General features: G+C 31.1%; 1 protein-coding gene across 1 annotated transcript; it reads right to left on the bottom strand.

Annotated features, from left to right (window-relative positions):
- Positions 1-341: 341 nt before the first annotated feature.
- Positions 342-3937, bottom strand: LOC134831207 (UDP-glucose 4-epimerase-like). Its single transcript, XM_063844877.1, has 3 exons — positions 3410-3937; positions 2223-2548; positions 342-1128 (listed from the first exon to the last, which is right to left on the bottom strand). Exons 1-3 carry the CDS (start codon positions 3819-3821, stop codon positions 799-801), a joined length of 1068 nt encoding a protein of 355 aa, XP_063700947.1. The 5' UTR covers positions 3822-3937; the 3' UTR covers positions 342-798.
- Positions 3938-11863: the final 7926 nt, after the last annotated feature.

Here is an 11863-nt window from a genome sequence, read left to right as displayed (position 1 = left end):
ATCTCCAATATATTAACAAACGACGCTTTTCGCACACGCAAAAAATTCGAACTTTAGATAAATTTCCGGATTATGTGATCAACGATGACGACGACGACGAATATCTCGAGAGTTGTTGCAAGTACATAAATATTTCTTAGTTTTCTGAATAAATAATCCATTCGAAAAGAAGTAATAAAAACATAACAATTTCTCGGCCGTCTTACCATCGGCAAGCAGAGAGACGAAAAAACTTGAATAAATAAATTTCCCGACATTTACGAAAATTCTTTATTTACATTTAGCACAACATATTTCTTTTGAATTGCTTTGAGATTTTTTCTTCTTCTTTCTCTCTGAATAATAAAGACATATTTCAATAAGTGTTCGATGTACATTTTTTTTTGTACAAACATTCATTGAGCTTCCGAAGAAAAAGAAGTGTTAGGCGAAACTAGGGGATCGCTTGAAAAATGACTGTGTATGTGGCAGATAAAGTACAACAACGAAGCACGGGCAAAAAAATCAAGTGTTTGATTACTTTGCTAAAAGCGTCATTTTCGAGATTTCTTCAAAAAAAAAAATTACATGAAAAAATAATCCAAAAGGGGGAATGTGATATTTGAACGTGTTGATAAATAGCAAATAATTATTCATTTTGTGAAATGGAAAGAAGACGACGACGAATTATTTGATTTCAATCCCCTGTGAAGACTTTAATACTTGAAAAATATCTAATTTTTTATCCATATAAACTGCAAAGTAGTCGTGAGAGTTGTTAATTAATATAAAATTTAATAAAGAAAAACGAAAAGTAGCTCAGTGATGCCCATTTATAATTTCGCTCCGGTACCCTTGGGGATTCATCGTTTGCCATTTCCAGAAATCGCGGCACATTTCGTCGATTGTGAAGCGTGCACTCCAACCCAATTCCGTTCGTGCCAGCGTTGGATCGGCATACATGACAGAAATGTCGCCTAAGCGACGTGCTTCGATGCGATAAGGCACCTGAACGTTATTGACACGCTCGAAGGTCTTGACGAGTTCCATCACGGACACGCCGCGTCCTGTGCCCAAGTTGTAGAATTTGATGCAGTTTTCCATTGTTGTTAGTTTTTGTAATGCTGCTACATGACCGTCAGCCAAGTCCTGTGAGATGAAAAAAAATTTGGTGAGAAATTGATTTTAAATTAAGTGAAATGTGATTTTTTTTTTAAATCAAGTTTATCACATCAATTTATTTCTTAAATTTTAAAGAAATTTAATTAATTAATTTAAAGAAAAATAAAATTAATTTTTTTTTATTAAAAAAAATAAAAATTAATAAATAAAAAATTTAAAAAGATAAAAATTTAAAAAAAGTTAAATAAGTTGAAAGTTTATTTATTTTAAAATTTTTTTATTATTTTTTATTTTAGAAAAATTAAAATTTAATAAAAAAAAATAAAAAATTTAAATTTCAAATAAACTAAAAGTAAATTTCAAAAAAGTAAGAATAAAAATTTCAAAAAAAAATAGTTTTATTTTATTTTATTATCAATATTTATAATAAGGATTATAAGGATTTGATAATTTAAAATTTATCTCAGAACTTCTTATTAAACAAAAAAAATTTTTTTTGCAAAAAATGAAAAAAATTATTTAAATTAATTTTTTTTTTAAATTTCAAAAGAGATGAGGAATATTTTTTTTTAATTAGAAAAAATTCAAATTTAAAAAAAATAATTAAAACAAAAAAATATCAAATAATTGATATTTTTAACTTAATTGACTTTATTTAATTAAAAAAAAAATTAAACTTTAAATCACTCAAGTCTTTTGAATTTTTTTCAATCAAATCCAATTTATTAAGTCATTTTTTTTTATTTTAAGTAAAAATCACTGAATTCAAAATATTTAACTCAATTTTTAAAAAATTAAAAGCATTAATATTTTTTCCCACTAGACTTGACTAATTTTTAGATTCAAACTTAAGTCAAAAGCCTTTTTTTTATTTTAACTTAAATTAAATTTTAAGCTCTTGAAGCTCTTTTTTAAACCAAACTTAATTTTTGACACTGATATGAAAATTTTTCTATGAAAAATATTTAAATCAAAAATAAAATCTCAAGGTCAAAGGAAGGTCATTCAATTTTTTTACTTGTTTTAGAAGTTAAGCTTAAGTTCAAAAATTAACGATTCTTTAAGTCATTTAAAAATCAACTCAAAAATATTTTAATCCCTGAAAAAATCGTTCAACTTACCATCACATGAATGTAATCACGCACGCCCGTGCCATCAGGTGTATCATAATCGTTGCCAAAAATGGTCAGCTCACGTTTCTTACCGAGTGCGACATGGCTCAAGTACGGCATAATATTGGCAAATTCTTTCGTTGGATCTTCGCCAATGCGACCAGATTGATGAGCACCCACCGGATTAAAGTATCGCAACGAGATGATCTTCCAATTTGACTCTGCGACAGAAATATCTCGTAACATTTCCTCGATGAAGAATTTCGTGCGACCATAGACATTCGTGATATTTTTCCCGGTGAAACAGTCTTCGGTGATGGGAAGTTTCTCGGGTTCTAAACGCGCGCGAAAGAGAAACGAAAATTATGTCAATGAACGAATAATTCTTTCAAAACAAACGGTCGATAAATGACCCGAAAAAACAAAAAATGAAGCAGACGACACACATTTTATTCACACATATCGAAAACTGGTTCGTAAAAAAGAGTTATGTTGAATTAGCAAGAAAAGTGGATTTCGGTATGAATTTGTTACAGTTTTTTTTTACAAAAAGTTTAAATTGCAAAATTCGAAAATTTTCAAAAATATTCGCAAAATCAAAAATTTCGAAATTTTTTTAGACTGAATTTAAATTAGCTAAAAATTCGTTATAAATTTAAATTTAAAATTTTGAATTTCTATGTTGAATTAAATTTATTCAATCTTAGGAAAAAAATGATCCAACATAAAAATTTAACATTTTAATTATAAAAAAATAATTTAATACGAATTTTTGATTTTTCATTAAATTAATTCAAATTATCAATTTTTAATTAGTTTAATTAAATTATTAATTAGAGTTAATTAAAAATTTTATTTAAAAAAAAACGTGAAAATCGTATTTTTTTCTATCAAAAAATTTTTTTTTTTACATCAAAGAAAATTTCAAATTTTTTTTAATTATTTTTTTAAAACAAACTGAGAGTTTTTATTTAATTTAAAAATTTTCAAAAATAATTAAAAATTAAATTAAATTAAAAAAGTATTTTTAAAAAATTTAAATTTTCTTCAATAAAATAATACGATTTTTAGCGAATTTAAAAACTTAAGAAATTTTTTTCAGACCATATAAAGGACAAAAAACGCGGCAAAAACAATTTAGTACATAAAACATACAAAAATAAAAGAATATTTTAAACATATGTTAATTGTCATACCTCCATACACGGTACACGAGCTCGAAAACACCAATTTGAACACATTGTACTTCTTCATTATCTCCAGCAAGTTTATCATGCCGATCATATTGTTCTTGTAGTACGACAACGGCTTAATCATCGATTCGCCGACAGCCTTCACCGCCGCAAAATGAATGACCGAATCGATGACATGATTCTTGAAAATCTCCTCCACTTCACCTTCATTCAGCAAATCGCACTTGTAAAATGTCACTTTTTTCCCGGTAATCTCTTCCACGCGCTTCAATGCCACCGACTCGTTCTTCGCCGTATTCACCGAGTTCGAAAAGTTGTCGAGCGCAACAACCTCAAAGCCCGCCTCCAGCAGACTCACGACGCAGTGGGACCCAATGTAGCCCGCACCGCCCGTCACTAAAACAGTTCCTGACATAATTCCGTGAGATTCTTCTTTTATTATTATTTACAAATGATGATTAACACTTTGAAGGTCGTTGGCCACGTAACACAAAAAAAAATAGTCGCGCCCGAGTACGAGCTAGCTCATAAGTGACTGACTTATGAAGCAACAGAATGGATACTGACTTAACTTTTTTCTACGGTTCTGATTTTTTTTTGCGTTTCATTCACAGGTTGTTTGAATGTGTTGCTGGTATCTTCTTCGTATCGCTTCGTATGTGAATTGAACATAAAAATAATACGAAAGAATGTGTTAGAATTTCACATATGTGCGTGTTGCGGATCGAGTTAGTGTTAGTTAAGTTGAATTATGTGAATGGAAGAAATTTCCGTAGAGAGAATCGAATACATTGGAACTGGTTTAAAGTCAATGCAATTATTACAGTAACGTTGAACTTGACCATATGATGATGCATATTGGAATTTCTACGTGTGTTTGTGTTGTTGTCATTAGAAAAGCGATGTATGAGTGTTACGTTCTTTCTTTGTTTACTCTCGCGAAAAAAATGTTTCAGTGGAAAGTTAAACTAGTTACAGTGACGCGCAATTAAATGTGAACGATCGGAATGCTCATCACTATTTAATGACGAAATTAGCAGGAAATGCTTTTTAAGGTCAATGTTATGACATTTAATTTCGCATTAATCAAGATTTTAATCTATTGACGATTTTCAGTAAAATTAAAAATTCACATTTTTTCTTATCACTTGATAAAAAATAATAATAAAAATTTTCTAAGAATGAGTCAATTGTTCAATATCAAATTTTTCTTATCAATCACACTTTCAAATAAATATATTTTTAAATATAAAAAAACTACCCAATTAAAAATTGTTTGGTAAAATTTCAGAAAGGTGAAAAATCGATGTTAAAAACATAGTAAACTTTAACGTTTGGGCTTAAAGCTAAAACATCACCCGATTTCATCGAAAAGAATATGTCATGAGAGCTTTTGATGGTTTCGTGTTTGTTAGACCTGAAATAATCGAAAAAACCTAAACATAAAATTCTGAAAAGAGCTTTTGAGATTTTAGACATTTTTTAGTGGACTTATTTCATGTATTTCTTTGGTATACCCAACTAAATTAAATATCTACAAATACTGAATCTCATTCCAGGTTTTGAAACTTAGGTTTTTTCGATTACTTTAGGACTAATTAACATAAAAAACCATCAAAAAATCTCATGATAAGTGTTAATGACGTTAAATTGTTCTAAAAAATCAATTATATTTTAAGACGTTTTGTGAATTTTTCCTTTTTCGAACTTTTTGTGAATCAGGTCTTGGCCTACTGAGATCAAAAAAAATGACACTCAAGTATTTTTGATTGTTTAGGGTGTCGACGGTGCACGAAATGTTTTGCACAAAAATTCCACCTAATTTTTTCGGATATTCTATATCCAATCCGAAAAATAAACTTAAATACGCAAGAAATCCTTCCTTTACGTCACTAAACTTAAAAATTAAAACATAAGCGAATGGAAATTGTTGTGTATGTTCTACGTCGACTTCGTGATCAGCTGCACGATAGTTTTCATAAATTGGAAAAAAGTGTTTATAGTTATCTAATTTTAGTGATAAATTATCAGTCCTCCTTCCATTTGAATTTTTCGATTTTCTGCCTCTTCTTTGCTAAGCGTTTGGCATCCTAAACGGGATGAGAGAAATAGCGATTGCAATTTTTTGGATTCAGCACATTCGTTTGAAGTTAATTGCTCGAAATACTCCTTCACATTTTCGTGGATCGCAATGTTGAGCAATAACTGAAAAATTTTCAGAGATTCTTTGCAGACCATCAAACAAATTTGCGAGGTTTGTCTAAGTCGACATTCAGTTTTCGATTTTTACTAAAAATAATTTGAGATATAAATTAAATTTGCAATTCTTCCAAATGTTCCATCTAAAAGTGAACTTCTTGAAAAAAAAACTAGTCAATCTATCCCCTTCTGATAACCAAGCCACACATACGACGACACACTTCAAGATAAGGCTTATATATTTATCATTATCTTTCATTATCGTCTAAGCAAAAAATGAGATTACCACAAATGCATGTCAGAAACCGAAGCATATAAAAAAATCTTGACACACTTGTGACATCCCACACATAGAGAGCGCGCGTGCATAAGCCAGTATACAAAAAGCGAAAACACCCCCATTAATGTATCGCGCGCGCTGCCACAAAAAGAAAAACATATCCATTAAATGTTGTGCAACAACAACCCACGACCGCCAACAAGTGTGTCTCGTATGCCTTTGATGGAAAAGTGTAATTAATCATGTATGTGTCCTCTTATTACGACACACACACAGCAAACACATCATAGATGTCAGGATGTGATTATTCACTTTATTTGTATAAATGACTCTGCGTACTTCGAGGCGGGCTAGAGTTTCAATTCATGTGAAGAAGCAACAAACTTTGATCATTAATTTATTGTTTATTAATGTTGTTGTCGCTCCACACACGTACCCATGACATATCTTGTCTAATCTCGTCGTCATATAATGATCCAAAATGAAAAAAGGATGAAAAGCTTTTAAAAAGGTTAAATTCATACATCTTCATGTGAAATAAATGACAAGGAGAGAGAGAGACAACGGAAGATGATTGACAAATTAAAGTTTTTGACACTTTATTTTAAAATGAAATTAATAATGATGATGACGTTGAAGACTGCTGCTGGAAAGGGTGCAACTATACCATTATTAATAGATAATCTCGAGATGTTTGATCGACAGAATGAGGTTAATCCGTAAAATGGCCTGTTGCCATATTATTGCCTCCATCCTCCGCTACGAAGGACATGAGTAGTTGGAAGCAGTGCAAAAAAAACGTGAACAGGATATTTATCGACACACAATCAATCAATGTCAGTATCAGTCACACATTAAGTGTGCGGTTGTCTTCGTCAATGTGATTTTTTCTCATGTGGCAGAACGACGGAGAGGCATAGAACGGAACGTGATTATCAGCAAATTTTAAAGTCATTAAATATTTGTTCGGAGTTTTCTTTCTGCAAAAAGAAAATGATTTTGATATTTTGGACGAAAATGAGCAACAAATATTTCGAGGCTGGAAAATCTCTGAGAATTTCATAATTGAAGTTTTCTTAAATGAAACTCGGTTTTTCAAAATTAATATTTATTGATGTCATCAGTTCTGCGACCGTGGAACGACTGAAGAAATTATTTGTTTTTCAAGATGATAATTGTAACTAAAAAGGTTACTACGATCAACCAACGAAGTCGTTTGACACAAGTTCATCTTTAAGTATCCTTAATGCACCTATTTTTAAGGGATTCAAGTCATCTCTTGAATTTTTATTCTTAATGACGACATATTGACTACTGCAGCTCAATATTGTACCTGAATGGAAAGGAAGAAATTAGAGGAATACAGAAAATCCAAAACAGAGCATTAAGAATCTTGACGCACGGAAATATAGAAAGCAGTGTTTGTCGAATGTTACAGGAAACTAATTTGTTAAGTGTCTATCAACGTACATATATCGTTTAATGTTTTGATACTAATTTTTAAGGCAACAAAAAATCAACTTCCGAATTACCTGGCTGTGAATATTGAGAAGGTGGGCGACATACAGCCATATAATTTAAGAAATAATGCGCATTTGAGACCAAGACAAAAAATTTCGTTCAATGAACAACATTCAGTGTGGTACAACGGTGTCAGACTTTTTAATGAAATGTCGAAACAATATAAAACAGACTGTGATAGTATTCAAGAATTTAAAAAAACGTTTTGATTTACGTGAAAAATGCAATAAATGTGAACGTTTAAAAGTATACCTGCCCAAATCATCGCAAGATGGACCTGACATCAACAACAACGATTTAAGAATTAAACTAAGTAAAGAAGAAGCACAATTGCTGTGAGAATTTGAATCAAAGGAAGATCAAGGAAATTAGAATCTTCGATAAATTTACTTCAAGTAGCACAAAAACTATCAAAAATGTTGAATTAAGTAGATATTAGAATGATAATTTTTAGAGACATTTTTAAATGCTTAAAGAAAATTAAAAATTATCATTCTAATCTCTGCTTACTTCAAAATTTTTGATAGTTTTCGTGGTACTTGAAGTCATTTTTTCAAGATTTTGATACCTTGGTCTTCCTTTAACTCAAATTCTCAAAAAATGTCAAAAATCTCACAGCAATTGTGCTTCAAATGCGTTCAACCGCTATCACTTAGGCATAAGTGAACGCAATTCAAACAATTTTCCACACTTTTCACGCAAACCACAGGCTTTTAATTGGCTTCCAATTTATTTATTATCGCAAAACTTGTGATGGCTTGCTCGCTGTTTGTTACAACATCGCGAAATATAATAAAAAGCAACAACAACGAAATATTTTGTTTACTTTCGCACACACAGCGAGCAGCAACAACAACGATTTATGTATAAAGCAACCACTGGCAGTCACTGGTTGCTTTCATTATTTATTATTTTATTCCACATCAATTACTCACACCCCTTAATTCGATACAGACAACCATTTCGTCTCTCTCTACGCTGTGATTATTATTTTATTTTTATTCGCAACTTCTTTTAATTACCAACAGAGACACAAAAAAAACACACACAAAAAGTTATAAAAGCGAAAGAACAAAGTCAAATTTTTGTTTTTCCATCGGATCAGCGAGGCACTCGTTGACGCACGCAGCGGCAACTAACTCCACTCAACTGTCGGTTGTTGTTGTTCTACACAAAGATAATAATTAATTTGCATGTTAAATAAGAAAGAAAATTTGATTAAATCGAATCCACTGAAGTTTTTTCGGTGTATAAAATTAAGTGTGCGGCGATGGCAATTTCGTATACGGAGGGGAATGAGGAACCGAGACCCTGTTGCGAATGTTTTAATAAGTGAATTAATTGAAAAAGAGGCATCATCAGACGACGACGACGACTGCCGATGAAAAATTTTCATAATTTAAAAAAATATTTAAAGTTGTCATTGGAAAAACAACCGACGATGGTATCGTATTTTCATTTCGTTAACTTTATTTAACGTTTAAGGTCACGTGGTTAAACCTAAGAAAGTTTTAAATCACGTAATTTGAAAAATTATCAAACCACGTGACCTGACAATTAGTTTAAACCACGTGATCTAAGAAAACTTAAACTTAAAACTTTTCAAACCACGTGACTTGAAAATTATTTTAAATCACGTGATTTAAGAAATTTCAGAACCACGTGACTTGAATGATTAATCTTAAACCACGTGACTTAAAAAAATTTAAATCACGTGATCTAAAATTTTTTCAAACCACGTGACTTATATGTAAATTATTTAATTTGAGTCAAATAATAATAAGTCACGTGGTTTGAAATAATTGTAGGTCACGTGATTTGAAATTTTTTAAAGACACGTGGTTTTAAAAAACAGATGACTTGATATTATTTAAACCACGTGACCTAAGAAATCCAACTAATTTTCCTTTACTACCGCCGCCGTCAATTCCATGGTAATATCGCTTTTTTTCTTGGAAATGCGTTAAAAAATTAGAAATTCATATTTTATTTATTAATCCGGAGTCGTGTCCTGTGATGTACTTTTAATTAAAGATTTTAGGATCAAATTAAAATGATTAAAAACTCATAAATTTGCGTAAAATGTTTGTTTATTCCACATTTTAGGCCACAGGACACGCACTAAGAGGCAGAAAATCTCCCTTTTGTGTGTCACCCGACTCGATACGATTTATTGTCGTCGTCGTCGTCCTCATATTTATGCAAATAATCTGCTCCTTCTCCTTCATCGTCATCATCTCCGAGCAGTGGTAGTCCGTTCTGTGCCTCAATCAGTGCCACATAAGTACGACTGACGACGACGACGACGGAGAAACATGAATGAATTATTTTACATTACATGAGAGATTATGTGCTTGTGATTTGTTGTGATATATGATATCTCGCATTCTCTCGACGTTGTTGTCGTGCCATAAAAGCAAAGGGCTAATATAGAGAAATTGCATATCATTGTCGTCGTTTGGTATGTCATGTCAGGCATTTTGCCGAACGTATATAAAATGAAGAAATTCAATTTAGTGACAAGATTTATGTTGTTTGAAATAATATTATTATTATTTTTGTTGTCTGAGTTGATGTGTTATGTGGGGACGAGGATGAGGGCGACGAGGCTTGTTTAGGTGTGAAAAACATTAATTTACATCTTCAAGTGGATTTCGACAAAATAGGACATGCAAACTCTCAAGTGGTTTGGTAACTAAGTTAAATTGAAATTATCGGTCAAGAGGTTCAATTAAAGGTAAGTAAATTACAGATTTTATTTTTCCTCTAAAACTAAAAGAAAATATTTTTTGTTGATTTCAGTTTGATTTTTCAGATCAGATCAAATATTTAGGCATCATGATCGTCGAAAGACTGAGACTGGATCTACATGTTGACTTAGTTATGAAAAAGGTCTATAAGAAAATGTACTTCAAGATACTAATGAAAGAAAAACTGGACAAAGAGACTAAAGTAATTTTGTGCAAATCACTGTTCCAGTGCCATACAGATTAAAGACTTCTGCTTCTTCTCAAAAAGTTCATTTCAATTGAAATCTTGATGATTTTCAAAAAAATGAAAAAATTGCCTCCTTAGAATCAGCGTTTGAATCTCCTGAACATGACGACTATCGAGAATCGTTTTCAAATCAAGAACAAATTCATTGAAAGAAACTGTCAGTACAATTTGAGAAGTCAGAGACTGATTTTCCAGGCAACAACTAAAAGTACCTCGACCTTCAAATCTACACATCACCCGATATCAGCATTTCATCGAAAAATAAATGGCATGAGATTTTTGATGGTTTTGTATTAGTTAGGCCTAAAGTAGTCAAAAAACCTAAATTTAAAATTCTAGAACGAACCAAAGTGTTTTTATGCATTTTTAGTCAGATTGGGTATGTCACAGAGGTACTTGAATATACCCAAATGCACTAAAAAATGTCTAAAATTCGTTTGGTTCGTTCTAGAATTTTAAATTTAGGTTTTTTGGACTACTTTAGGCCTAACTAATACAAAACTATCAAAAAATCTCATGCTATTTATTTTTCGATAAAATGCTGATATCAAGTGATGTGTCTACGATGATTTTACTAACACAATCGACTTCAATGGTCTTCAGAAAAGAATTGAAATTAAGAACGAATTGAAAAGCATTGGTAGAGTTAAGTACAAATGAGAAAAGATGAGTTTTTTGTGGCCCCAGATTTTTTCTTCCAAATATTTATTTCAATATAAATAGTTTAGAAGATTTCTGTGCCTTTTTTTAATTAAGCAAAAAAAAAGAATTTTTGTGCCTTTTAGTATCCATAACATTTAAAGCAAGTTGATTCTGATAAATTTAAAATCTCGAGATGAAAGAAAAGACTTTCAAAGGAATCAAAATATGATTTGAGAACAATTTTTAGAACTTTGTTATCCCCTGAGGTCCCATGTGGATCTTAACAGCATATATTGTGTTGACCTTTAAAAAAAAGGAAATCTTTTAAAAATCTCTTAAAATCAGCTTTCAAATTATGTCACCTTTTTCTTCCTTTCAATAATCTGAAAAATCACATGTTTTCATTTTCCACCTCCCTTGCGCTGCTTGTACCACTCTGACAGATTCCTGATTAAGGTGAGGTGAATAGATGCGTTAACGCGTGTCAATGTCATTCTTACATCTAATCTAATTTTTTTCTTTCCTTCTCCTCTTACACGGCATCTTACACAATATTTACAACAAACACATAAAATTTACAAGCTTTTAAAATAAATAAAAATGTATAAAAATTGTTACACGCTTACTTTTTACTTACACAAACTCGGCAACAGCGACGACGACGACGAAGAAAAGTCAACCTGACTCATTCAAAAATCTGTCAAAAACACAAAAAGTAACATTTATCAGATTTATTCATCAGCGTGTGTGTGTGTGTGTGCTCTTTCTTACAAGTACTTGTTTATATTTTTTCCCTCAAATATTTTCGTGAACATTGT

This window comes from Culicoides brevitarsis, chromosome 2, assembly GCF_036172545.1.
Source record: "Culicoides brevitarsis isolate CSIRO-B50_1 chromosome 2, AGI_CSIRO_Cbre_v1, whole genome shotgun sequence".
Classification (NCBI taxonomy): Eukaryota; Metazoa; Arthropoda; class Insecta; order Diptera; family Ceratopogonidae; genus Culicoides; species Culicoides brevitarsis.
Note: the sequence above shows the minus strand (reverse complement) of the source record. Positions and strands in the feature narration are given on the sequence as shown.

Bases quoted from the DNA above. Each gene is read 5' to 3' on its own strand.
- LOC134831207 (XM_063844877.1), bottom strand. From the start codon at position 3,821: ATGTCAGGAACTGTTTTAGTGACGGGCGGTGCGGGCTACATTGGGTCC. The intron at 2,549-3,409 runs GTATGACAATTA...GCGCGCGTTTAG, and splicing joins CTCGTGTACCGTGTATGGAG to AACCCGAGAAACTTCCCATC. The intron at 1,129-2,222 runs GTAAGTTGAACG...TTCATCTCACAG, and splicing joins GTGATTACATTCATGTGATG to GACTTGGCTGACGGTCATGT.